The sequence below is a fragment of the Chaetodon auriga genome, chromosome 11 (assembly GCF_051107435.1).
Source record: "Chaetodon auriga isolate fChaAug3 chromosome 11, fChaAug3.hap1, whole genome shotgun sequence".
NCBI classification, from domain to species: Eukaryota; Metazoa; Chordata; class Actinopteri; order Chaetodontiformes; family Chaetodontidae; genus Chaetodon; species Chaetodon auriga.
The window spans coordinates 21,045,145-21,070,054 of record NC_135084.1 but is presented as its reverse complement, the minus strand read 5'-3'; the positions used below and the strand labels follow the sequence as shown (position 1 = coordinate 21,070,054).

At 43.1% G+C, this 24,910-nt stretch overlaps 1 protein-coding gene across 2 annotated transcripts in view; it reads right to left on the bottom strand.

The window, feature by feature from the left end:
- The window catches only part of anapc1 (anaphase promoting complex subunit 1), a 45,318-nt gene that overhangs the window by 19,931 nt on the left and 477 nt on the right, over window positions 1–24,910 (bottom strand). For both annotated transcript variants that reach the window (XM_076743447.1, XM_076743448.1), the window contains exons 2-33: window positions 23,834–24,073; window positions 23,331–23,495; window positions 23,072–23,114; window positions 22,850–22,947; window positions 21,794–21,876; window positions 21,494–21,567; window positions 21,248–21,393; window positions 21,009–21,166; window positions 20,771–20,899; window positions 20,391–20,609; window positions 20,177–20,272; window positions 19,946–20,036; window positions 18,214–18,279; window positions 17,960–18,097; window positions 17,667–17,810; window positions 15,596–15,656; window positions 13,579–13,634; window positions 13,116–13,247; window positions 12,945–13,019; window positions 11,666–11,788; window positions 11,156–11,325; window positions 9,866–9,957; window positions 9,153–9,301; window positions 6,181–6,259; window positions 5,469–5,505; window positions 4,735–4,808; window positions 4,223–4,401; window positions 4,034–4,120; window positions 3,759–3,898; window positions 2,779–2,897; window positions 1,761–1,891; window positions 1,534–1,674 (exon numbers count right to left, since the gene is read on the bottom strand). In XM_076743447.1, coding sequence (XP_076599562.1) covers window positions 1,534–1,674; window positions 1,761–1,891; window positions 2,779–2,897; window positions 3,759–3,898; window positions 4,034–4,120; window positions 4,223–4,401; window positions 4,735–4,808; window positions 5,469–5,505; window positions 6,181–6,259; window positions 9,153–9,301; window positions 9,866–9,957; window positions 11,156–11,325; window positions 11,666–11,788; window positions 12,945–13,019; window positions 13,116–13,247; window positions 13,579–13,634; window positions 15,596–15,656; window positions 17,667–17,810; window positions 17,960–18,097; window positions 18,214–18,279; window positions 19,946–20,036; window positions 20,177–20,272; window positions 20,391–20,609; window positions 20,771–20,899; window positions 21,009–21,166; window positions 21,248–21,393; window positions 21,494–21,567; window positions 21,794–21,876; window positions 22,850–22,947; window positions 23,072–23,114; window positions 23,331–23,495; window positions 23,834–24,049 — 3,711 coding nt within the window. In that variant the 5' untranslated portion in view covers window positions 24,050–24,073. The remainder of the gene's footprint in view (window positions 1–1,533; window positions 1,675–1,760; window positions 1,892–2,778; window positions 2,898–3,758; window positions 3,899–4,033; window positions 4,121–4,222; window positions 4,402–4,734; window positions 4,809–5,468; window positions 5,506–6,180; window positions 6,260–9,152; window positions 9,302–9,865; window positions 9,958–11,155; window positions 11,326–11,665; window positions 11,789–12,944; window positions 13,020–13,115; window positions 13,248–13,578; window positions 13,635–15,595; window positions 15,657–17,666; window positions 17,811–17,959; window positions 18,098–18,213; window positions 18,280–19,945; window positions 20,037–20,176; window positions 20,273–20,390; window positions 20,610–20,770; window positions 20,900–21,008; window positions 21,167–21,247; window positions 21,394–21,493; window positions 21,568–21,793; window positions 21,877–22,849; window positions 22,948–23,071; window positions 23,115–23,330; window positions 23,496–23,833; window positions 24,074–24,910) is intronic.

Below are 24,910 nucleotides of genomic sequence, written 5' to 3'. Positions count from 1 at the left end.
TTTTTTTTTTTTTTGGATCTACTCGATCAATTTATGTCAACTATCTTGTCGAAGACAGCTGGAAATGAAGACTTTACTCTTAAACAGTTCTTTTACATGAACATGAATGACTCAAATAATTTTAAAGTTGCAAAAAAAAAAAAAGGCTGCAGCAGCAAAGTGAACACACAGGGATGCCTAAAAGAGGAGGGACACACACACATGCACACATGCTCTCACACACACACACACACACACACACACACACACACACACACACACACACCTCGACATTCTCTCTAAAACCACAACCATACACAATTCTAATGAACTGATCCAAAGTATGTCAGAGTAATTTCTCTTTTACAGCGAGAATAGAAACCAACAGAAAACCACCAGCTACAAACCGGCTTCACTGTCAGCCGCTGTCACAGCTTTCATTCACGCCGAAGGCCGTCAGTTACACACAACTGCCTGTATTAGATTAGATTAGAGCTGTTGTAAAGCTCTGCAGGGTGATGAATGCAAGTCAGCGTGTGTTACTCTGAGCTTTCGATATGAAAACGTGTGATTTTGATAGTATGTAAAATCTAATTTCAACTAAACATAAAACATTTATTGGTGGATCTTAAAACAAACAAGATTAGATCATTACGGGTCCTGATTTGTCACTGATTTAACATCAACCGCACACAATAAGCTTTATGGTCAACTACATAAAACAAAGCGAGCCTCATCAGGAGAAGAAGAAGAAACACTTCACCGGGGAGCTTTCTGAATGGATCTGTGTTTGGGTATTGATATTTTTAGCTAAATGTTTTCAGGAAGTGGACTTGGGCCAAATCTCAAGCACGTTAAAGTCTACAAATGAGATTGAACAACGTTCTCATAACCATTGGAGAGAAATGACTAACGAGGAGAGCTGTGTGATCTTCATGAACTTTAGCTTCAATTCACATCCTGAATCAAAATGGGAACTGAGAATGACTTAATCTTGACGCCAGTCTGGCTACTCCTTGTGTGGATTTGGTGCAATGGTTACTCTTTATCTTAAACCACATCTTTACACTGACTTTTTAATTAAGTAAAAATAAGACTGGGCCTGCAGCATCCTGTTGTTTTTCTCACCTGAAAGTGGGAAGGACTCGTCTCATTTTAAAGTTCTCAGAGGGCAAAGTTTCGCTTTGACTGGCTGCCTGGCTCTGATGCGAATGTACGTCTCTCATTTACAGTCATCTAGAGAAGAATGTGTGTGTGTGTGTGTGTGTGTGTGTGTGTGTGTGTGTGTGTGCAAGTTAAATGACAGCAGATGGATGTACTTTAGTAAGGGCATATTTAACCATATGCAATTCTTTGTGAGTTGGTGTGTGTTTGTACCACAGTTAGAAACAGTAATTTAGAGCACTGTCTACAGTAAACTGAGCATTAAGGTAGAAACCGTTCATTACACCCAACAAATGTCTGCTTTTGTGCTTTTGTAGGGTTATAAATAAATGAAATTTGTGCGTTTGAAACTCAAGGTGTGAAACAAGTAGCGTGTGCAGGTGTGTGCACCTTGGTGAGGTAGTCGTGGATGTTGAGCGTGGCCAGCTTGGTGAGGTGTCCGTTGAGGCCCAGAGCCATGAGGAAGCCGGCATACTCATTCGCCAGCTCGGGGCTCTTTGGCTTGTTGTAGGCTATCCAGGCTGAGTCCACCTTAAAGAAAAAAAAATGTTTATTTGTCAAGAATAAGGAATGTCTGTTTGCTGCAGAGGAGATGCAAACATGAGCAACTGGCTGACCTGTGAAGCAGGAGCTATTTTGAGTCCAGCAGCCACTCCGTTATGGAAGCTGGGCCAGCTGGTCATGTTGGGAGGAACGTCAATGTTTCCGCTGTTCAGATCCACCATAGTGTTCCTGGGAGGGGCACGGCCTGCGGTAGAAACATAGAAATATCTGCCAAAACATGTATAGGTACACAGAATGTTTACATAAAGAATGCCTGAGTGACTGTCCAGCTGTGCCACAGGGTCCAGTATGTTCATGATTTTCATTTATTCATTCATCTTCTATACCAACTATCCCTTTCGGGTTTGTGGGGGGGCTGGAGCCTATCCCAGCTGTCAACAGGTGAGAGGCGGGGTACACCCTGAACCGGTCGCCAGTCGATTGCAGGGCTTGTTCGTGATTTTGTAGTATAGATTTCCTCTAGAGCAGTGATTCTCAACTGGTGGGTCACAACCCAAAAGTGGGTCATGGACCCATTTTCAGTGGGTCGAGAGCGGAGAGAGAGAAAAAAATGTTATGAAAAAAAATCCTGGGCTTTTATTTTGAAGGGGATTTTTTATGCAGCGCCGTCTATTCATGTCGCGGCTTGTCATTAAGGGGTGATGGTGGGTCCCGAAGCCAGACCAGTTGAGACCCACTGCTCTAGAGCAGAAATTAAAACCTCTGTGTGCCTCATACGATAAGATACAACTTTATTAATCCCACGCCGGGGAAATTATGCTGCTACAGACAGCAGCAGTAGCAAGAATAAAGAATAAAGAGACGTAGAAAAAAACAAATGCAAAATGAAAAGGAATACAAATCCACTATTAAACACAAAAAAGTGTCTAAAAATAGAGTTGCTTTTGGGCTCAGTTTCTCAATGAAGACTTCTGGATTGCACATGGTCGGCATGGATAGTAAAATACACGACCAACAAAATACCTTAGTGGTATCATTCCAATTGAGTTACCAATTTCCTGATATAACCTGAGGTGCTCAGAGGATTTAAAATTTGGTCAGCGTGTGCAAGTTTCATCGCCATCACGTTACCTGTCAGGTTGAGTTTGGGGACGGGTAAAGGTTCAGTCGGCACAGGGTGATAAGAGAAGAGAGTGAAGAGGCCTCGGCCGACGGGAAGAGCCATGGTCCTCTGACACAGCTGCAGGAGTCTGGGGAGGATAGGAAGACGTGGACAAAAAGAGGGCAGGGAATTAAAACTGAGGAAACATTACAGACTCCGAGGCAGAATGATCTATACAATTGACAGCAGGTGTAGGCCACCATTGACAACAGCAGGCATCCCAATGATTTCTCCTAAGATAGAGACAGGGAGGGGACGGAGTTTGACACAAACAAAGGATGTACAGTACACAGGGGAAAAGGAAGAGTCAGCAAAACACGACTGAGACAGACAGACTGATACAAATGGTACAAAAGAAGCACAAAAGTCTCAATGGAAGGAATCAGGAGAAAGACACCAGAGCACAGAAAATACACTGCATGGGTCCTTTAATTTAATTACAGTACAATACAGTAATGGAGTTGGCTTGAAATAAAGGCAAGACTCAGTTTTTCAGCACCTTTCTGACTCAGACATGGTCGTACTTCAGCTGTTTCTTAGCTGGAAAAATGACGTTTGAGTCACCTTGTTAACGTGGGATTTGAAGCTTGGATCTGAGTCTGGGATAACACCAAGACCTGTGAACTTCATTTCCCCGGACGACTGAACAGCATTTCTTTTAGTTTCAGAGACTCTGACTGATAGGATTTCAGTTTCAGAAATTAAGGCTCATCTATACATTTACTGCCAAAAGACAGTCAGTAACGGAGTCTATAGCTGCAGCATCATTTGGTCCAGCACAGATGTACAGTTGTGTATCATCTGCCTAACTATGGAAACACATATTGTGCTCTCTAATGATGTCATCGGGTGGCAGCATGGATTGAGGCAGCTCCCTGCAAGCCCAAAACAGATGTCATATTTCTCATGATCTTCAAGACTAACGTAAACTTTCGCTCTTTATACTCACTTGTTCTCTTTCTCCTCGATGTACTCGTGGTCAGAAACCTCGGGCAACTGGACGACACTGACCCGGACCGGCCGAGAGCTCTGCAGGAGCCTCCTGACCTCCTGGACCCTCAGATCCTGACTCCAGATCAGTCCTGTGACCTGGAAGAAAAGATTTTCACTGAGGAGCTCCTGTAACTTTAACCCCCAAACCAGGCCTTCTTTAGATAACTAATAAAGGCTAGAAAAGATCATGTTTAGAGTGAAGGCGGAGATTATGTTTACTGCATGTGTTACCTCTTGAATAATGTCTGACATCCCATCTTCCTCCTCATCTGGCTCTGTGGTTGCAGGAGGCTCCAAGGAAAGACCTGAACCTACAGACTACACACACACACACACATAAGCTCAGTCAAAATAAAATATTATGGCATGTGTGAGACAGTTTTTAGGTGAAACTCTGGGTGCTTCTTATTGCACACTCACAGCTTTGCTCTTAGCCAGGGTCATCTTGTGGGCTTGTTTGGTCAGATCCTGTCGCCCAATCAGCAGACAGACCTCCTCTGACCAATCAGAACACGGCTGCTCCCGGCAGCGGTAGATGGCCTCCCTGATGGGCAAAGCCACGCCGAAGGGGACTGACTCCAGGTCTTTCAGGGTGAAACCTAAACCAGTGAAAATAGAGTCAAACAATGAGCCGTGTCGTCATTTTGAGGCTGCATCCTTTGAGCAAATAGAAGAGAGTTAAACTCAAATTTTCGCTGTTGTTGTACCTGGACCTGTTGCTAATCAGTACATGCCGAGTGTGCCTTCTAACTCTGACATTACTAACACTCCAGACACGTTGTCTGGCTGTGAGAGCCAGTTCTTAGTCTGCGGTGTCGCTGGACAGGTGTGAATGTGTAAATTTCCATTAATGTGAACCAGTGCGGTGCTGAAAAAGAGGATATGGCTTCAGCACACCTTCCTGTGTGGACAAAAACTGAACAAAGCCCTACCTTCTGAGGTGAGCCAGACCACCAGCTGCTCAGCTAGACTCCCAGAGGAGAGCTGAACCTTCACGCTGCTCTGTCTGGAATAAAACACAGAGATATGATCAATGATTAACTTTAAAACTGACTATGCCCACTCGAGAATAGTGGCTCTAAAACTGCTTTTGGTCCAATTTAAAAATCCCCTGTGGAGTTTTTGGTCTCTAGTAGCACTATGGAGGAGCTTTCTTGATGAGTGGGTCTCAATTTTGTTGGTCTCCCGCATCGACACACGTGATGCACATTCCTGCCGACTGACGACCCCACTCACCTGCAAGCTGAAGTAATGCACCGGTAGATACTGAGTAATGAGCCACAACAGGCAATGAAGAAGAAGGCTGTAAGAAGAACGCATCACCAGTACAGGTTTAAAAAAGAAACTTAGCAGATATCAAATATCTGAAGAGAAACTGAATAAATCCAACTGGTGTGTTCGCCCTCACGGACACACAATGTCTTTTGGTGAGTAACACCGAATGTCAACATAACTGATCGGCATTGACTGAAAAAGCTGCAGGGGCCTCTGTACGAATGTGTGGGAAATGCCTTCTAAAATTACAACGGTGCATTTTGTGCAATATACTGACACAAACTAAGTCAAGGCTGAAAGATTATGGTGATTTAAAAAAGAAAGGTGTCATTGTAGTTAACAAATCCTAAAGTCATGAAGCTCTTCCTCACGTTGATATGAGCTGAATTACCTTCTGAAGTGCTGCTCGCTGGCTCGGGACTTCTGGCCTGAGAGAGTGGAGGAAGAGGTCAACAGGTTGATTCAATGCCAAATCACGCTCATCACGTTTTCACAGCTCCCGAACGAAAGAACTCTCGACTGTGTGAACGCATTTTCAAACCTGCACTGATTGGCTGCTGCGATTCGTCACTGAAGAGAATGGGCACTTAAATTACAGGTTAAATGAAGGTGACATTTTGCTCCTGATGACTGGAGGACTGCATTTACGTGGGACGACATCTGTTGTTTGGTTTTGTTGTTTGTTTGTCAGTAAAAAATGTCAACATACAACTGGAAAAAAAAAAAAAAAAAAAAAACCATGCATCACCCACGAAGTCAATGACTGATTCTGCGTCAGAGGAAAAGCAGCTGATCAAATAGTGACTGCTGTCACCTCAGCGCTGCATTGTGTTTTTGTCGAAGCGAAAACAAACAGTGGACATCAGGTGACATGCAAACCACCTTTCTGGCACTGGAGCAGGGAACTGTGGGACTGGCAGGTAATAAGGGCTGTGTGTCAATAAACGCTCACATGTACACAAACAGTGAAAGGGTTCATTCAGGAGCAGACACAGGCAATCAAAGACAAGTCAAATGAGCTTTAAGGCTGGTCACACACACACACACACACACACACACATACATACACACACACACACACACACACACAGACACACACACACCTGCAGAGAGCTTGATCAGGTACTTTGAAGCATCTGTGGAAGTAGCATTTTCATCTCCAGCGATGTAGAGAGCGTAACTCTGAGGAACAAGAGACACAAACCGAGAAAGCAACAAACAGAACAGGCATCATTTGTCCATAGTTCAAGCCTTGACGAGAGTGACATCAATACAAATTTTACAACTACATTAAAATTTCCATTGTCATGTTTACATTTTTTAAAGAAAACAAGAATTCAGAATAACGTCGCCACAGCTGAGGCCTTTATGTGTTCAGTTCGTGCGTGAAAATGGAATAAATTTGTATTTTTCCATCTATAAACTCCCATTATATGCACTTTTAAATGAAGACAAGTTCACTCTATTTCTTTTGGAGATGCTGAAATGATGAAAAGCAGGTACAGTTTAAAAAAAACAAACATCTGAATTGGATCTTAAGGTGACTCCTCTTTCTAACACTTGAACTGACAACCAAAAACTAAACATCTGGCAGAGTGGGGCCGAGGATTCTAGCTGAGAAGAAAAAATATTTAAATCAGTGTGAAACATTTCTATTAAAAATAAAATAACTCTTCCTACTGCAGATCCTGGCAAACACATTTGTCTCAACATAAACCAGCATATTTTTAGGAGCTGGTAACCAAAGCATGAACACACTGAACCCGTTCACACACTGAACACGCACACACAGAAGTGACTAAACACTGTGTGTCGGCCTGCACAACATGCATATTGGCCGACTGACCTGCGCCACCTATAGGCATATAAAGGAACAGCAGCAGCAGCTAAAAACTGCAGAAGCAGAGATACTAATGCGCGCCATCTACAGCGACTAAATTCAGCCTTTGGTCCTTAAAAATGTAAACATTTACCCATCTGATGTTCATGGTAGAGCTGTAGGCAGAGCAGTTAGCTATGGGGCTGTCTGGTCTGCAGCGTTAGGCCACTCTTAATTTTGCTCTTCAATTAGACTAATTCAAGTCAGACAGATTCAAAAGAATAAAGAGTAAAGACTTATTTTATGCCTAAAAGTTAGCCACCCTATCTCCAAGCTAACTCTGAAGTAAGATCCAGATGATGTTTCCATGTTAACGATCAGAGACACCAGCGACGAGTGGCACCAAATAGTAAAAAAAAAAAAAAGAGGAAAATGGCTCATAATGTTTGACTTTGAAGGAAGTTAATTAAGTGTATTTTTTGCAAAAAGTAAAAGTAAGTTATCACTATATTGACATGCATGATTCCAGTGAATAATCTGCAGTGAGAAACATGCTGTCTTCACTTAGAGACTATTTTTCCAGAGGACTGAGCTTCATCACATGGTGCAACAACAATCACATGAAGCTCAACATCAGCAAACCAATGAGCGTCCAACAGTGCTTCAAATATGGATGATGCTGTAAAGAAGCCACAAACTGTAAAACGTGGACGCTTCACACACACGTTCAAGCCGGCGGCACAGACGATCTTTACATTCAGCACAGTTTCAAGGTGGACGCCCAAGATTAGAGTCTCCAATATGGTCACAATCTGCCCTTCTGCTCCAGAGTCGCGTTGAATAATGGCCAGAAGGGAACATTATGACGTCACGGTGAAGATGACCTTTGACCTTTTGGATATGAAATGCTATCACTTCATCAGTTCATCCTCTGAGACATTTGTGTGAAATCTTGTCATAATTAGCTAATTAATTTTTGATTTATGGCCAAAAGGTCACAGTGACCTTTGACCACCGAATCAGCTCATCCTTGATACCGAGTGGACGTTTGTGTCAGACGTAATGAAATTCCCTCCAGGCGTTCCCGAGCGAATGAATGGGACGGACTGGCGGATGGACAACCCAAAAACATAATGTCTCCAGCCACAGCTGTCGCCGGCACAAGGGTTTAATAAACTGCCCTTAAAAAGAGGAACAGAGGTCACAGAAAAACATCTCAAAGACACTCAACAGAATATTTAGCTAACAAGGCTACAAACTGTCCAAATCAGCACCTCTGACACCAAAAGCTTCACCATATTCGTCTTCACCGTCGAGCTACTTTATTGAATAACAAGATGTTTCTGTCCGTCGTGTCTGTATGTGATATATCATTTCAAGACAGCCTGGTTGCAGACCTCTGAATCACTGCCCACGTCAGCGACTTGTTAGGCTATTTAAATAGAATGAAGTGAGACGAAATGGCAATTAAGTCTGATGCATGCACATGACACATGCATGTACACATCTCCAGCCATACCGTGGCGTGATTGCTCTTATGTTCAGAAAGAGAAACACAGACATGCTACGCAAATAGATTATCTGGCTGTGTCTCAGTCAAAGCTGAACTCTTTACCCTCACAGTCTCACCAGAAAGCCTGCGAGTGGGTGGAAAATCAACTTTAAAAAGACCAGAGCCTCATCAAAGCCGAGCGCAAAACACACTGTTAGACATCACAAAGACCCTCTAAAGACCGTACAGCTTCCTGGATTCGCTCTTATGAAGAGTCAAGCTGCACAATTTCAGTTACAGCAGCAGTTCCTCCCTGTGATGTAGAACACAACGTAAAAATATACCGACTGTGTGAGGTCCCAGTTTGAGGATCTTTGTATGATTGAAGCGAAGCGGAAAATAAGCCCCGTTCTCTCTTGCATTGTACAAATCAAGATTATTTAAGCCTGGAAAAGAAGCCAAGATGGACTATCTAATTAGCATTTGCTCCGATTTCTCCACCACAGAAAATAAAGATCTGAACTGAAGCTGAAGACACAGCAGCTGGAAACTCATCTGTTCAGTCTTTTTATCATGTGTCCAAATAATAACTAATTGTATTTGGGAGCAGCTGGTGCGACCCTGTAAAGAGGCTGGGCTGGTTTGTCATCACCTTGGCCCCCTTGAAGCCTGGTCATCTAATATGTGGACCATCCAGCTGACTCTCTACTGTCACCTATAAAGACAAAGAAAAAATAAAGGGAAACATATATCTTTGGCCGTACCAGAACCAGCAGCCTGGTCCTCTGACAGATGCCGGGCAGGTAGGGGAAAGGCGGGACCTCCTCCCCTCTCAGACAGCTACTGAGCCAGCCGAGCACACAGGGAGGCTCCGGCCTCAGGAATGACGGACGCTGCATCTGACCAAACACGGCTGAGGAGGGAGAGAAAGATGGAGGAGGACAAAAGAAGAGGGAGGAGAAGGAGCAATCGAGGGTGTTCAGAGACAGAGGCCTTGGTACTATTAAGAAAATACCACCTTAAGAGGTCAGTCAGCAAAGTCCACATGTGTGCATTTACATCGGAATTATTTCTTATTTCATATCATGTTTATGTCGTTTTATCCCTCCACAGCAAACCACCAATGACACGAGGTGAATACTGATTACATACAAAGGTGGACAAAATAACAGAAACAGCATAAATACCAGCATAGCAGTACCCACTCAGTGAAGCACAATGTTTTTATTGACAGGCGTCCTAAAAACTGCTTTAAATAAAGATGACAGGCACAAAACATTTCCTGTTATTCTGCTCAAGCTGTCCCATGTATATTCACCATTTAAGAGTTTTACTACAAGAGACCTCAGACATAACGAGGAACCCTATGGACTGCAGGACTGGCCTTTATCAGCAGCAGCTTCCTGTCCTCTCTTTCCCACCACAACATGTCTTGTCTGTTTCCGGACTCATTATTAGACCATCAAAGGGGTCTTACCCTGGTCTATGAGGCAGCTCTCGTTGAAGCCGCTAATTAATGAAGGGTAGTCTCTCCAGTAGAGATCCACGTAGTCTTCCAACTGGAGGTCTCTGCAAACGAAAACAATTGTTTTAATATTCCTGCACAGGAATGACTCCAGTCCATACACATGAACGCATCACATGCTGAAGATATCTACAGCATAAGACAGTCAGTTAGCATTACTTAACACCTCCACAGTGAAGAGCTCCTCCTCAGCTCAACACCACATCACTGCAGGACACTGAATCAAACTTAAAAATGGCTGCACATTCTCAAAGAGCCTCTGTGGCATTTAACTTGTTTGAGGCAGTAATTAAAACACGTTTAAGTAACAGCCATGAGTCATTACCATTCTGCTTACCATCAGATAATCAATAGCTTTTAATCTCAGCACCGAGACCCAACTCTGGTACAATTTTCAGCTGTGTGCGTGCATGTGTGTGCATGTGTGTGCATGTGTGTGCGCGTGTGTTAGACACTGGGAAATAGCAGTTGAAGTCCTTTATTCCTTCTGCTTTCAGTGTTCTCACATCCTCTTATGCTTCTGTCTGTACAGCCTCATCACCTTGAGTATCCATTTAGACTTTTTTGACAGGACAGTCTGCAAACTGAAGCCCTGACGTAGGCGGGTCGAATCCCTTCAATCTGATTTTCCCTGCATTTACTTTTATGTTCTACTTGCTTGTTTCTTGCTCTTTAAATACGTTATCTTTAAAAAATGCCTTATGAAAACAATCGGGATCATCATTTTAGCCTTAACCAGTTATCCTGATGAAGCAGAAAGAGTAAAAATTTGCACTACACTTCATAACAACCCACATACTAACCAGCACAGGCCTATTACTGTGAAGAGCACTTCACTCTCCCACTCCACCTATTGTGATCGTCATTGTCACCAATCACAGCCGTCACTTGACAGCCTGTTGAAGTTTGTTGCTCTGTAAACATCACTAAAGGCCTTGATTATACACAATCTTTCACTGAAAACAATGACACGTTGTTCTTCTCATGGTGAGAGTTAATCGTAGCTGGGTGAAAAGCCGAGCAGGTTTGCGTTTCGTTCTGTTTTTGCTGCGATGAACGGCACAAGTCTCTTCTCTGCTCTGCAACAATTCTTGCTTCTTTCTGGTGTTTTGTGTTCATTCAGTTCAATGTTAACATTAGTCCTCGTATCAGTTTATGAGTACAATCTGCTCACCTGGCCAGAGAGAGAAAAACCACAAACACACATACGGACACACACACATGCACACAGGTAGTGGTTACCTGGCCAGCTGCTGCAGCAGGCAGACCAGTGATGACGCTCTTGCTCTCTGCAGCTCGTCCAGCTGCAGCTCCTGATAGAGCAGATGGAGGACGTAGAAAAGAGCGGGAATATGAGGGAAGAGAGGAGCGGAACTGTCCAACTTCAGAGACGGACTGGAGGGAGAAGACGCCTAAGACAGAGGAGGACGGAGAGGAAAAACAAAGTAAGTTAGAATAAGGCAAAGAACTATTTAATATTGATGCCTCTATATGACCCACATAAATAAAAGAGATCAATAGCGAGATGATTGGCTATTTCTATGTAGCTTTTCTTAAAAAGCAGGTCTGATTCCTAAATCCTGTAAATAAATGTTTGCATCCAGCGAGATGCATCTGAATCTAGGCAAGATTAAGTCTTATTCAGATGAAGTGCATCGTAAACGCCATGGTCTGACCCAAATTTGCAGAACAAGGAAACTACATCAGTACAACATGCAATAGATATCAATGCACCCAGAATGAGTTACTTACAGAGGACAGGCCCTCAGTTTCTGCGATCAGAGTACTGTTGGAGCCACTGGAGTCCACTGGACCACAGAGAGGCTGAGAATTCATCTGACGGTGGTAATGAGATCCCAACAAGTAGTCCCAGTCCTTCAGAGAGAGGAGACAAGAGGGAAAAACCAGTAAAAGGTTGGTTCTCTCACCAGTCAGTGTTTTAGATATATGAGCATGCACTGACAGATAAATAAACATGTTGTCCAAGAGATATGACTGCAGTTTAGATGGACAGAAGCAGCATGTGTTAAGACCAAAAGAATGGAAAAACAGACACTGCAGTGACTCATGTATGTATAAAAACAGATTTCATGTCTGTTTTGTGTTTGAAACATCTGGAAGACACGAAGCTCAGAGGTCACAGGCTGACAGGGTCAACAGCGTGCTTCAGTTTAATGTGGCTCATGCAGTTCCTCAGGTCAAACACACGTGTATACACAAACACACGTGTATACACACACGCACGCACGCACGCACGCACGCACGCACGCACGCACGCACGCACGCGCACACACACACACACACACACACACACACACACACACACACACACACACACACACACACACACACACCCTAAGCCTCAAGCTGATTGACATTTGACGGTCATGTTTTGCTCTGATGTAAACACACACAAGCACAGATTACTGGAGTATTTTTAAAAAGAGTGTGTGTGTGTGTGTGTGTGTGTGTGTGTGTGTGGGTGTGTGTTTAGGACTGTAGGACAGACTACATGCTATTTTCTCTATTATGTCTCACATTCATTTCAGACATAGATTCAAACTGTCCCCTGTTAACAGGTTTCCTGTGTCCAAATGTTTGGGCGACATTTTCTTTTGACTCTCAGGAAATTAGAAAAGCTAAATGTCTTTTCTGACTCGTCCCACAAGAAAAGGACTGCCACATGTGTTTCAGTATCTGTACAAATTGTATATTTTCAATGATGCAGCATTACATATTAAATGTTTCGAATTCCCCTCCTGCCTACCACAAAATGTGTTGTTGGTATGAATATTTCTTTAAAACTTTCAGAGATGAAGTCAATTTTCTATCAAAATTCAAAGTCTGGAAAACTTACCTTTGATCCTATAATAAATATTTCCATTATTTTGAATATATTAAAAGCATTTGAATATAACAGATGAGATAAAGAAGAATAAAGGAATGAGGAACATTTCCTGGTCTGTCTGTAGAAATCAGTGTTAAAGTCTCATTGCTTCTCCAAACAACAGATCAGACAGTAGTCACACACCTCGTCAGAGCCTCCATCAGAGGGACGAGCCTTCTTGGCTGCGATCACGGGAGACAGAGGCACTTCAAAATGCAGCTGGGGAAAGAGGGCGAGGTCAAGACGGGACAACCGGTCATCAAAGTTAAAATAAGGTCTTGTCGCTTTAGAGCAGAAAACACACAGCTGACTCACGTTTCGTGTCCAGGTGAGGCGCTCAGTGTTGTAGCCCATCAGTGTCATAAAACAGGTGACAAACAGGTTCCACTCTGCGTGAGCACTGGGACCACCGGGGGCGTTGTAGATGTTATACCACTTCACCAAAACCTGCAGGACAACAGTTTTTACAGAATTTATCTAATTAAAAACAGCATTGTCTCTCCACTATAAAAAAAAAAACATTACATACATGCATAACTTAAATAAAACAAGGACAATCAACCAAAACAGTGATGCAGGCTTAATATGATGGAAGACAGACATCTGGTCACATGTATGCACAGGTTACCTAGAAAATAACTATGTTAGCATGTCGTTACAGGCCAATAAATGATCAGATGGCAGCATACTCTAGGTTTGTCCACACGTGTCTAAAGAAGGATCCGTGGAGCCTGATGTGAATTACTTTTTTCCAGAATGAAACATCATTTCGACAAACCTTCATAGCAGCTTCTTTGGGCAGGATGAAACGAATGGCCTGAAGGCATTTCCTCACTGAAGGAAACCAGAAGAGAAAAGGGTCAATCAACATTTCTCTAAAAGGTTTTTCTCCTTTCTTTGCAATAAACCAGAGTTAAGAAGTTAATTTTGTTTGGTGTACTTTGTTAAACAAAGTCCAAATTGTCTTATTTGTATCTTAAAAAGGACGAGCGTGCGGCGCCCTGCTGACCTGAGGGTTTGAGATGCTTTAATATGTGGTAACGTTGCTGGTTTCAGTCATCTTACAGTTGATTTCCATTAAGTTCGTTTCATAATGTAAGGAACTTATCAAATACTGGCATGTTTTTTTTCTGATGATGCTCACCCTGCTGTGATAATTTCTTCTCCTTAACATCAGGAAACAAAAAAGGAAATGAAAAAAGAACCAGCATTACAGCAGTAATCAGCGTTAATGTGTCTCCTAACAACTCTGACCAATCAGATTCCTAATCAACATCACCATGCCATCTTAATTGGACATCCAGGGTGGGAAAGGTCAGGGAAGAGGTGGATAAATGCCATTTCATTAGAGGGAGAAAGCCTCGTCTGTAGGATCGATTACTAAATAATGGGGAGCAACGCATGGCAGAGATATAAAGGTAGAGACACACAAGGCAGGCAGAGTCATACACACACCGCTGTGACGCTGAAGGCTTAAAAAAAATGCAAGGTTTAACAAAAGCCAGAGGAGATTGAGAAATTTGCAAGTTCGTGGTCAGAGCAGATTGCTAAGGTCTGACCCAGGGAGCCATCCATGTTAAAAAAAACAGATCCAGTGGAGGACCTCTGCTTTAACTGGCTTGAAAATGAAATATGTTTCTACGTGTGGTCATCAGCTAGTTTTTTCTACGGAGACACAAAACCAGACTGAAAATAAACAACATGTGAATCAATGAAATAATCATCCAACAGGACATGATCAGTGAAGAGATATTTAGATTTTGTTTAATGAGGACTGACGAATGCCACGTTAAAAGTGCTTTAGATTGCAATTTGACAAGGTCACAAAACCAAATCTGTTTATTTTATGTTAAAAATGATAAAAATTGGAACCTTTACAATTCATGGACCAACTTTAACATCAGGCTGATGAGGCACGTGTATGAGGTAACCGAGTAAAAGCACACATGGATCTTTGTACTCTACTTTCAGACCTAAAGACACAAACCTTAGCTTAGCTTACAAAAGGCTTGAATGCTATTGGCCAGAGGAACGGGCAGGTTGTGATTCCCACACACACACACATTTCCCAACTGAATTCATCCACGCACATAAGCCCTGCAGCGAGTCTTCACATCTGCTGAAAGGCTCATTTTAATTGTCTATATGTCCAGCAAATTTCCAGAGGGAGATGATAAAGATCTGAGTTAAGTCATGTTTATTTATAGTCCAAATTTCACTTGCATGTTTGCCACAGACAATTAAGAGGAAAAATGGATCAAAAGACTGAAAAAAATGGCATGGAAACGAGAAAATATCTTTTCCTGTGCGTGACATTTTTCTCATGGACATGGAAACTTCACTGATGTAGCGGCTTCGCCATTGTCACTGGGATGCTGTATGTATGTATGTATGTGTGTGTGTGTGTGTGTGTGTGTGTGTGTGTGTGTGTGTGTGTGTGTGTGTGTGTGTGGTGTGCATGTGTCTTGTAATGGCATCCTCAATACATCAAGATTATACGTCACTGTGTAACAACATAGGGCAGCTCTCAAACCTAATTTCCAGGACCTAACTGCTCTGACTCAGCCATCTGTGCGTGTGTGTGTGTGCATGTGTATGTGTGTGTGTCTCATTTAAAAGTACACATTTCAACAACAGAAAGGATTAGTGCTCGAGAACAGCTGCAATACTTTGTCCTACATGTATCTGTGGGCACAGTATGTTGGATTTCTGCATCCTTCTTAAAGGTTTGTGTTTGTGTGTTTGTGTGCGTGTGTGTGTGTGTGTGTGTGTGTGTGTGTGTGTGTGTGTCTCACCGAGCTCTGAGGTGGCAATCTCTGGGACAGAAATCCTCAGCATTGTGCCACTGCTCAGTTCCTAGAGAGGGAATGTGCACAAAGTCAATTTAAACACAACACAACTATCTAATATTAACAATCAATAATATATATTTACAGTAAATCCTTCACTATGCTACACTGTAATTATTTACTACATTAAAGGGCCAGTGTGTAGGATTTAGCGGCATCTAGTGGTGAGGTTGCAGACTGCAACCAGCTGAACAGCCCTTGCATCACCCTCCCACGGTGGCCGTGAAACTCAAAAGAGATGAAAAACACTCTCTAAGTTTGTCCTTTCTGGACTACCGCAGAAACATGGTGGGCTCAGCGAAAGAGGACCTGCTCCCACTGTAGACACATAAACACATCGATTCTTATTTTCAGGTAATTACGCACTAATGAAAACATAATTATGAATATTGTCTTCAGTTTCTGCCAATAGATCCCTTAAATCCTACACACTGGTCCTCTAATGATGACTCAGCTCTACACAGTGAGACACAGCATGTACAAGTACCAACACCCTGAAGCTGAAGCAGCTACGTGGAATTCAGCCATAAATAATCGTATTATTTACACCGGTGCTTTTCCTATACTGGCATGTTCAAACGTCTGCTGAGACGACAATGAAACACAGACAGAGCAGCAAACATCCTGCATAATAGAAAAATAAATTGGTGGGTGCAATGATTCGTTGTCTCCAAGTAAACCAGACACCAACGCGCACAAACCGCTGCTGCTGCCCTTCGTATCAGATTAAATCACCACAATCAGTAACGTCACAGCAGGTTAACTGACTGGTGTCTTTCTGGTCTACGGTCACTGCATGGTAAAGTGACCTATAACCACTTGTTTTGGAAGTTGTCCTTTCACTCAAAATATTTCAAGAATCTATGTCTAAGAATAAAATTAAGGCAACATGGCAATTAGAAATCCAATCCATCTTTAAACATAATGAAGTGTATTAGGAGTCCAGATTAATTTTGCACGAAACAGGGTTTTACACAAAAAAACCTGAATTATCCCAACTTATTAACAACATGACAACATTTAGCATCATTTCAGAGCACTGCTGAGCTTATCGTCTACCTGACAACACACAGAGAGCAGCTGGTGCTTTGAAAACCCCATCGAGCTGCATTAGCAAACAATTAGTCTTCAGACTGACACGTCAAGGGGTCAGTGGGAAAAATCAATGAACGGAGGAAAAGTGTCAAAAAGCAGCAGCCTGCGGACACTGTTTGCAGTTTTACACAGGCTGGTTTCTGTCGACGTGTGCGTGAGAGAAGGAAACACGCACAGTCTCTCTCCAGGACGGTCTGTACCGAGTCTGACAGGACTGAGCCAGGAGGCAGAAACACACACACACACAAGCGCTCAGCACTTTAAAAATTAACATCACTGACGAGAAACAACTCAGAAACTCAGAGCTGCTCTCTATGAACTGCAGTCAGTCTGAACTTCCATTTAATGCTGCACAGACAGCAGAGAAGCATCTCTGTATGTCATGATGTAAAATTACAGAAGGCTCGAATATCAGACATTTATAATCACACAAATTACCACCAGTGTGATTTATTCTTTGGCTAACTTTTTGCAGTGTGAACCAGCAGCCTCTCAGTCCACATGATGTGAGTTTTCTGGACAACATTCAAGCCTGGAAAACATCCCTAATGAATCTAACCTGATGCACCAGATGCTTCCTTACACAGAACCATCAGGGAAGTCGTCCACAGAAACTGGCAGCTGATTGGATGAGCCTTCTGTCTATTACTGTCCATCACAGGCTAACTTCAAACAATCAGCTCGACAAACCATGTGACTTCATAGGAAAGTGAAACTCTTGCCGAAGAGTAAAAACATCTTTTCCATTGAGAAAAACCTTCAGTTCTCTGCTCTTCTTTCGAAGGAGAAATACTCTCCAGCTCTGACAGAACCCAGGCTACAGCAACCTCGACGATAAACTCTTTAGGAGCCGCCTGCGGTGTTTTCAGCTCTCACAGGACGCTGATTGGTCCAAACGAACACAGAACACACACAAACCTACCAGAGTGACCCTGTTGCAGACGGGGTCCCGCAAGGCATGGATGTAGGGTGTGGCTTGCTGGAAAGTGCAATCGTCCAAAAATGAAGCTTCGTGGTATTTTATGTTTGGACCCCTCAGCTCTGTCACTGGTGAGGGCATGGCAGCCTGGAGGAGGGCGAGGAAACAGAAAGAGTAGACGGGTTATGTTGCTGTGTGGAAACTGTTTCTCATTCTCAGACAGTGGAAGATTGAATGGCAGCAGGAGGAAAACGGATATTTCTGAGTGTGCAGATGATACGACCACATGGTGGTACCTCGTCCAGTCTTTGCAGGTGCCTACCGCCAGCGTTAGCTGGCGTGCTAACGTTCTCCACCGGCGTGCTGCGGTGAGGGAGGTGGTTGGTCAGGCTGAAGGTGGGCGACAGGAGGCCGGGGACAAACACTTTACTGACCTAGAGGGACAATCAAGACAGGACGGACCAGACAGGTCACCTGTAATTGTTACCGTTGTCACAGTATGGAAAGTCTGCTGTGAGGCACGCTGCTGTGATGGACTCATCTGTCTTACCCTGGTGATTCCTGTGTAGAGAACCAGACTGCCACAGGCCTCCAGAACCAGCATGGCATCTATGTTCTGAGGACCACAGTTTTATTATCACAAACATGTTAAGTCACAACAGCCACAACTGACAATTTAATTGTTGACAATGTCCCAGTTATTTTCTCATTTAACTGTTTTGGCTGATCAATATTTACACCCCCAAAGCTTAAACTAGTGAGCTTTTCATGCACACATCATCAATCAACAATCAGAGTTATTGTGGATTAACTTTCTGTACATCTGCTTTAAAGTTTTCTGCTCTACAAGTCATGTTTCTTTACATCACCTGTCCTTTGCATCTCCATTTTGCAACCTGATTTTTGATGTAATGATGCTAAATTTGTGTCTTTAAAACACTATCAGGTTAAAAAAAAAAATGCTCCTTGATTAAAGGGAAGCTGATCACTCAGACTCACTGCTCCGAGGTCAGTTCCCACAAACCTACACGCCGCCTTAATCCTTTCAACAGGCGTCAACAAAAACAAAGACCGTCTGTATCATAATTATAATTATGGACTGTTCTGTTTTTAGTGCTGCTCTTCATTTTGTTGCATGACTTCATTTGTTTTGAGAGCTTGTAACATACGAAGATGATTTGTATTCAGTTTAATATCAGTGATTAGCCTCAAGGTGCTTCAGTCACAGATGTGATTAGCCGTCAAGGTTGAAACAATGTGGAGTAAATCTTACATGTTCGATGTGTTCATTTTAGACACGCACACTTAATAAGACCTGGTATTCAGGTCTCCTTTTCTGGTTCAGGATCAATACTGTGTGTTTGGCCTGCTCGATTACGGCAAAAATCATTATTTTGGTCATTATTGAGATCCTGATTATTTAACATGATGACTCATGGACTTTAGAAGCACCATGCATGTCTTTTAAATATTGGACTTGCTTGAAAATGAAACATAATTTAATTGGAAAACAAATAAAAAAACAAATACAATATGTATAATATGTACGTGGGCTTTTAAGGCGAGGCAAGTCAATTCAATAAAGCAACTTAAAGATAAAACCTAATCAAATGCAAATCCTCTCCAGATAAATTAAAAAGTCATTCGAAACCACCTCACTTTGTTGAAATCCACCATCCAAAATGAAAAAGAAATACCAAATTTCAAAATTATAATCACTCTGTTGCACAGTACAGCTGATCAATGAGGAGCCGTCATTCACGCTGACTGGATGAATTTCTGATCTGATGGTGATATTTAATGAAGTCCTCCGGGGCAGAGATTGAGCTCAACTATATATACACATGTTGGTTTCTACAAGTAATAGAAGCACGCAAAGACCTAATTATATCAGACGGAACGCGTAAACATCCGGATGCATTAAAGAGGATACAGTAAGGCCTCCTACACAATGTTCACAACACAACACTTCCCACACAACAATTTGATGTTAAGTAAATATGCTGCTGATGCTACAGCGCAGACCGGAGATATAATCCATACTGATATCGCAAATACAAGGACAGTGAAAGCAGAGGAGTCTGATAATGTTCTACATGCAACCTGCACAGATTTCAAAACAAACACAATGTTTCCCGTCAGTTTTCACGATTTTCAGTGGTGGAAGTGTCAAACAAACCCAGAAATAACTGAACATCACCGTTTAATTCTTCATGCAGCAAATACGCTAATGAAAAGGCATGAAATGATTACAGGTTTAAAGCCAAAGCGCTGTCACCCACCTGCAGGGGCTCTGCGTCTTTGGCAGGGATGGTCGTGACGGAGGCGAAGATGAGCTGAGACGAATCATTGCTCTCAATGAACTTGACACACCTGTGGAATCAATGATGAAGAGAGGGAGTTACATTTAATCCATTTCTGAGTGGTTTGTCTGCTGTTCTACGAGTGATCAATGTTTCCATAAGGACTGTTTGTAAGCCTGTATCAAAGATCCATGGTGTATGTTTGCTGACCTGAGCTGTTGGTGAGATTCCACCAGGAAACAGAGGTAGCGGTTCTCACAGAGGTCGGAGGTCAGGAACACTTTAGACGCCTGGCTGCTCATCTCTCTGCAAAAAGGGGAAGATTCATGAGTTCTCTAAAGCTCAGGGGCTGAAATGAGCTAGAGAGCTAAGTAACCTTGCAATACTGAACTTGTGAATTAATCTGTACAGTCCTGGTAATCACCTGTGACCGCCAGCTGTGACCGTCTCGCTCCACAGCTGCTCCATGCAGAGGTCGGGTACGATGGGCTCCATCTCCGGCACCAGCACGGTCTCGTTGACCGTGCTGTTGGGAGAGGGTAACGAGCCATGGTGCCCCCTGGGGGACAGGCCGTGGAAAGACGCGTTGAATCGAGCCGCACCTGAAAAAGACGGAGCGGCCATGCCTGGAGAGTGGGCGCGGCTGGGAGAGAAGAGGAGAAAAAGAAAGGGTTTTTGTCCACGAGTCACACTGCAGGGAAGCGTTTTGATGCATTACTTAACAGCATTGCTCTCTGACTTTGAAAACATCATGTATTTTATTGATTTCCATCTGTCTCAGATGTCTTTCCTGGATTTGCTCACCTGAGGGCGGCCATGTTGGATATACTTGGGGAATGAACACGGGAGTGTAAACCTGGAGAGGACGTCATCCTGCTCTGGTGGCTGTGCAGAACGCTGTAGTGGAGAGGAGAGCCGGTGCCGACAGCACAGCTACATACGAGCAGAAACACAAGGAGGCGATCAGACAACAGCAGGGCAGCATGGAAACGTGACGTTATGCAAGATAAAAACAAGCATGCTTATTCTTATCTTTCATTACCTTGTTCCAGTTGCAGGACCAAGCCCGGCTGCCCCACTGCCACCAGGCGAGTCCAGGCGGGAGATATTACGGAGGTGAGAGGTCAGGAAACCCGACGCCATCAGACCCATAGGTGTGCCAACAGGATCTGCTGTACACCTCAGCACTGAAGAATGCTCCTGACAGCGGGAAGAGGCTGGAGGTTAGGGACAGGTGGACTCGCTGTGTTTGTCTGTATGCGTGTCTGTGTGATCACTCACATCAGGTGTGACCTTGCGCAGGGCCCAGACGGAGTGTATTCCCTTTACAGTGTCATAGGAGACAACTACAGAGGGCTGACAGCAGCTGAACACTATCTTCATGGTGGCGTCAGATGCATACTGGACATGGGAGCCTTCAAACACACCTTCGAACACACACGCAGAGTATCAGGTCAAAATACGGCAAATTCAGAGAAGAACAAGAGTCAGAGGGAGAGGGAAAGTGTGTGTGTGTGTGTGTCGTACCTGCAGGTTTACACACTACTGGTGCGATCTCGTCTAGAGGATGCAGCATGCTGAACACTGTGGGCAGAGGTTCCCTGTAGAGAAAAAGAGCTCAGTGCCTCAGTTACCTGCCAAATAACAATGGTTTGAACGCATGTGTGTATGTGCACGAGTGTGTGTGAAGTGGAGGCTGTCAATTGCAGAAACAATTGTTCACAGCTTTTGAGCTTTGATATGTGGAACTGCATCACTTCACATGGATGTTTGCGCTTTGCCATGAGCTTGTGTACATGCATGCATGTGTGCAGTGTTAGTGCATACCCAGGGGCGCTGATTTGTGCGTCAGTCGCTGTGTTTTTTCGTTCTAACAAAAGTCCAAACTTGGTCGCCCAGACATTTGAGACCTGGAGGAGACACAGACATAGACGGGGGGGGGCGTTTTTTTTTGTTTTCAATGGTGTATAATCACCTGAAAATAAGAAATGTTGTTTTTATTACCTTAGAATGAGCTCTTTAATCATATCAAACATCTAATGAAAGTGGATGTCAAACCCTTCCACTAGTAAATATTCAATACTTCATCACCACTTTCACAGGCCTCAAGTGAGAGAAACAAACACAGGAGGAAAACATGCTTTCCTCTGAGCAGCCCCCAAACACTGTTTCTGCAGTGTAGTGGTAAAAACACATGCCTGAATCAAATTACATCTTGTTGCTGTGCAACAGACTCATGAGAGCAGTACACACACACACAGAAATAACCCTAAAATACACATGTGCATGTTCACACAGGCACATACACATTTGCACTATCAAAAACATTTCTGCACATCAACTAACATACACAATCATTGTAGTTCAGTATGTGCACAAACACAAGCAGGGATGTCTCTCTCTCTCATACACACACACACACACACACACACACACACACAGACACACACACACACACAGATATTGATGGGGTTCATTCCCATTGTCAGTGATCCAAAATTTCCATTATGATTGGTTAGCCAGACAACAGTCCAGCCCTGGAGCATATCACAAACATGACTAACATCCACACACACACACTCACACAAACACGCAAATTAACACAAGAGGCATCCATCATTCATTGAGAAAAGAAGCAGCTGGGGACTTTTTACTCAGAGGAACATAAAAGTCACTGAGCAAGACAGTTTGAACACCACCACTGATGTGACACCTACAAATTTAGGAAGTCATACAACAGTTTTCTGTGGCAAGTTACATCAAAGGAAATCGAAGTGACAAGAGAGAAAAAACAAATCAAAGGTTGGTTAATCGGCTAGCCCTTTAAGTCTTGACTTCCTGTGGTAAACAAGACTCCCCACCAGTGACATCTCTCCCCCTCACCTGGAAAGGTAGCGGTGAGATGAAATCCTTCCCGGTCACAGTGTGAACGTTGACGCAGCTACTTTGGACAATGCACACCGTCTGCTCTAGTTCTTCCTCTGCAAAAAAAACATTAAATATATCATTCTTATGAACTTCTCTTCGAACTGTAATTTAAACAAATGGATAACTTAAAACAAGAATTGCTTCTCAACAACAAAAAGGCTTTTAATGATCGAGTACCGTCTTTCTTGTTCTGAGGAACAGCAAAGTTACACCATAAGGCCTGCAGACAGAATAAAAGACAGTGTCAATTGCTACAATTCCGGATGATTGAAATGTAACTGACACCTTTATTTACCATCTAAAATTTCCAGTGAGTCTCAGAAATACTTTAGTAAATTTTCCCGACAGAGATCAACATGGTCTCTCAGATCTAAGCACAAGAAGGAGAAGGGCCCCACAGTAGCTTACAGTTTAAAAACAGCATTCAGTAACCGACCTGCTGCACTGGGCTGTCAACAGTGAAGGCCTTGTACACGTTGGAGGCTTGTGTCCGACTGCCCTGGCTCCAGACGACCACAGTTCCAGCTGTGTAGAGCTCCTCTTCAAACTCCACATCCTCCTCCCTGACTCCCATGCAGCCTTTCCTAAGCTGCCAGCATTCCTGCCAATCAAAACGTATCCATTCAGTCAACATGACAAGGAATTCATCAAAAGTACAAACTGTACTAAGTTACATTAGATGTTACATTTATGAGTAAAGAAGTGATGCAACACTATTTTTACAGGACACAAAGATTTTCAGTGTCATCCTAGAAACACAGTTAAAAGCAATAACACTCCTAATAAAGAAAAAAATCACAGTGGAATTTCAAAAAATTCTTTTGCTGTATTTTTCTCCTTGTGCGCTACTGCTGCTTTGCGCTTCTTAAACAGAAGTGCTTATATAGGTGGAATATTAGGAACGTTACGTGAAAGCCATGTAATGCCATGCAATCTCACCCTCTCTCTCTCCTGCAGACTGACTTCCTGCAGGGACCCTACCAGGCCGGCGGCGCCGTCTGACGACCATAGCTCGGAGGCGGGCTGGAGCTCTCTGAGCTGCAGGTTGAAGGCATTTGGATGGTTCCTGCAGTGCTCGCGGCCAAACGGGACAAACGACTGCAATTCCCCTGCGGCGATCATCGTGGCTGTCTCTTCATACACGACTTCCGACATGAGTTCCAGATATCAGCATTATTTCTGGGCAAAAAAGGGGGTGAGGAAGACAGAAACATGTTTACAAATGAGGAAGAAACTTTTTTCATTTACCGGCCACAGCACATCTGATGGGTTTAAAATACCAGACACTTCCACTGTTGTACATGTAGAAAAGATTTCTTAGAATGCAACAGGATTGCTGAGACAAAGAGCGGAGGACTTTCTGAGCGTAAAAACGTCAAATTTCATAAATGAAGTAACTTTACTACATGGAAATAAAGTGTGGAGCTCCAGTACAAGAGTGAAAAAAGGGATAAACACCCAAATGTACTACAGCCCATATGAACGCATAAGAACCATATTTTTCACCACAGCAATATTAAACATATACTGTAAACCAGCTGCAGGTGCTGTGGCAATACTGTGGTGACTTGCTGTGATGACAGTGATGCAAAAATTCAATTTGTAGTGGACAAACTTTCCACCCATAATCAAATGATCACATGAGTGGATGGCAGAGGCTGAAAGACAGCACGGAATTAGTGCGGTGTCTTGTGCCAACAGTAGGACAGACAAGAAGGTAAAACCGAAACTTAAAAGGAGCCCAAATTAAATGTCACAAAGAAAACCATTAATTCAGACGAAAAAAAAAACTCAAAAACATTTCCATTGATCATTATGAGCAGATTCGACACGTAATAGTCGTCCCTGGTTTTCGAATAACGTCCATAAAACTAGCTAAGTTAGCTAGGATGAAACAGTCTGAAACCGGGATTTAAGTTAGCTAGCTGTAACGTTATGCATCACAGCTTTTCATGACATTGTTAGAAGCCACCGTGCAACGTGAAATACAATTAAGCACATTATAATTTTCAATGT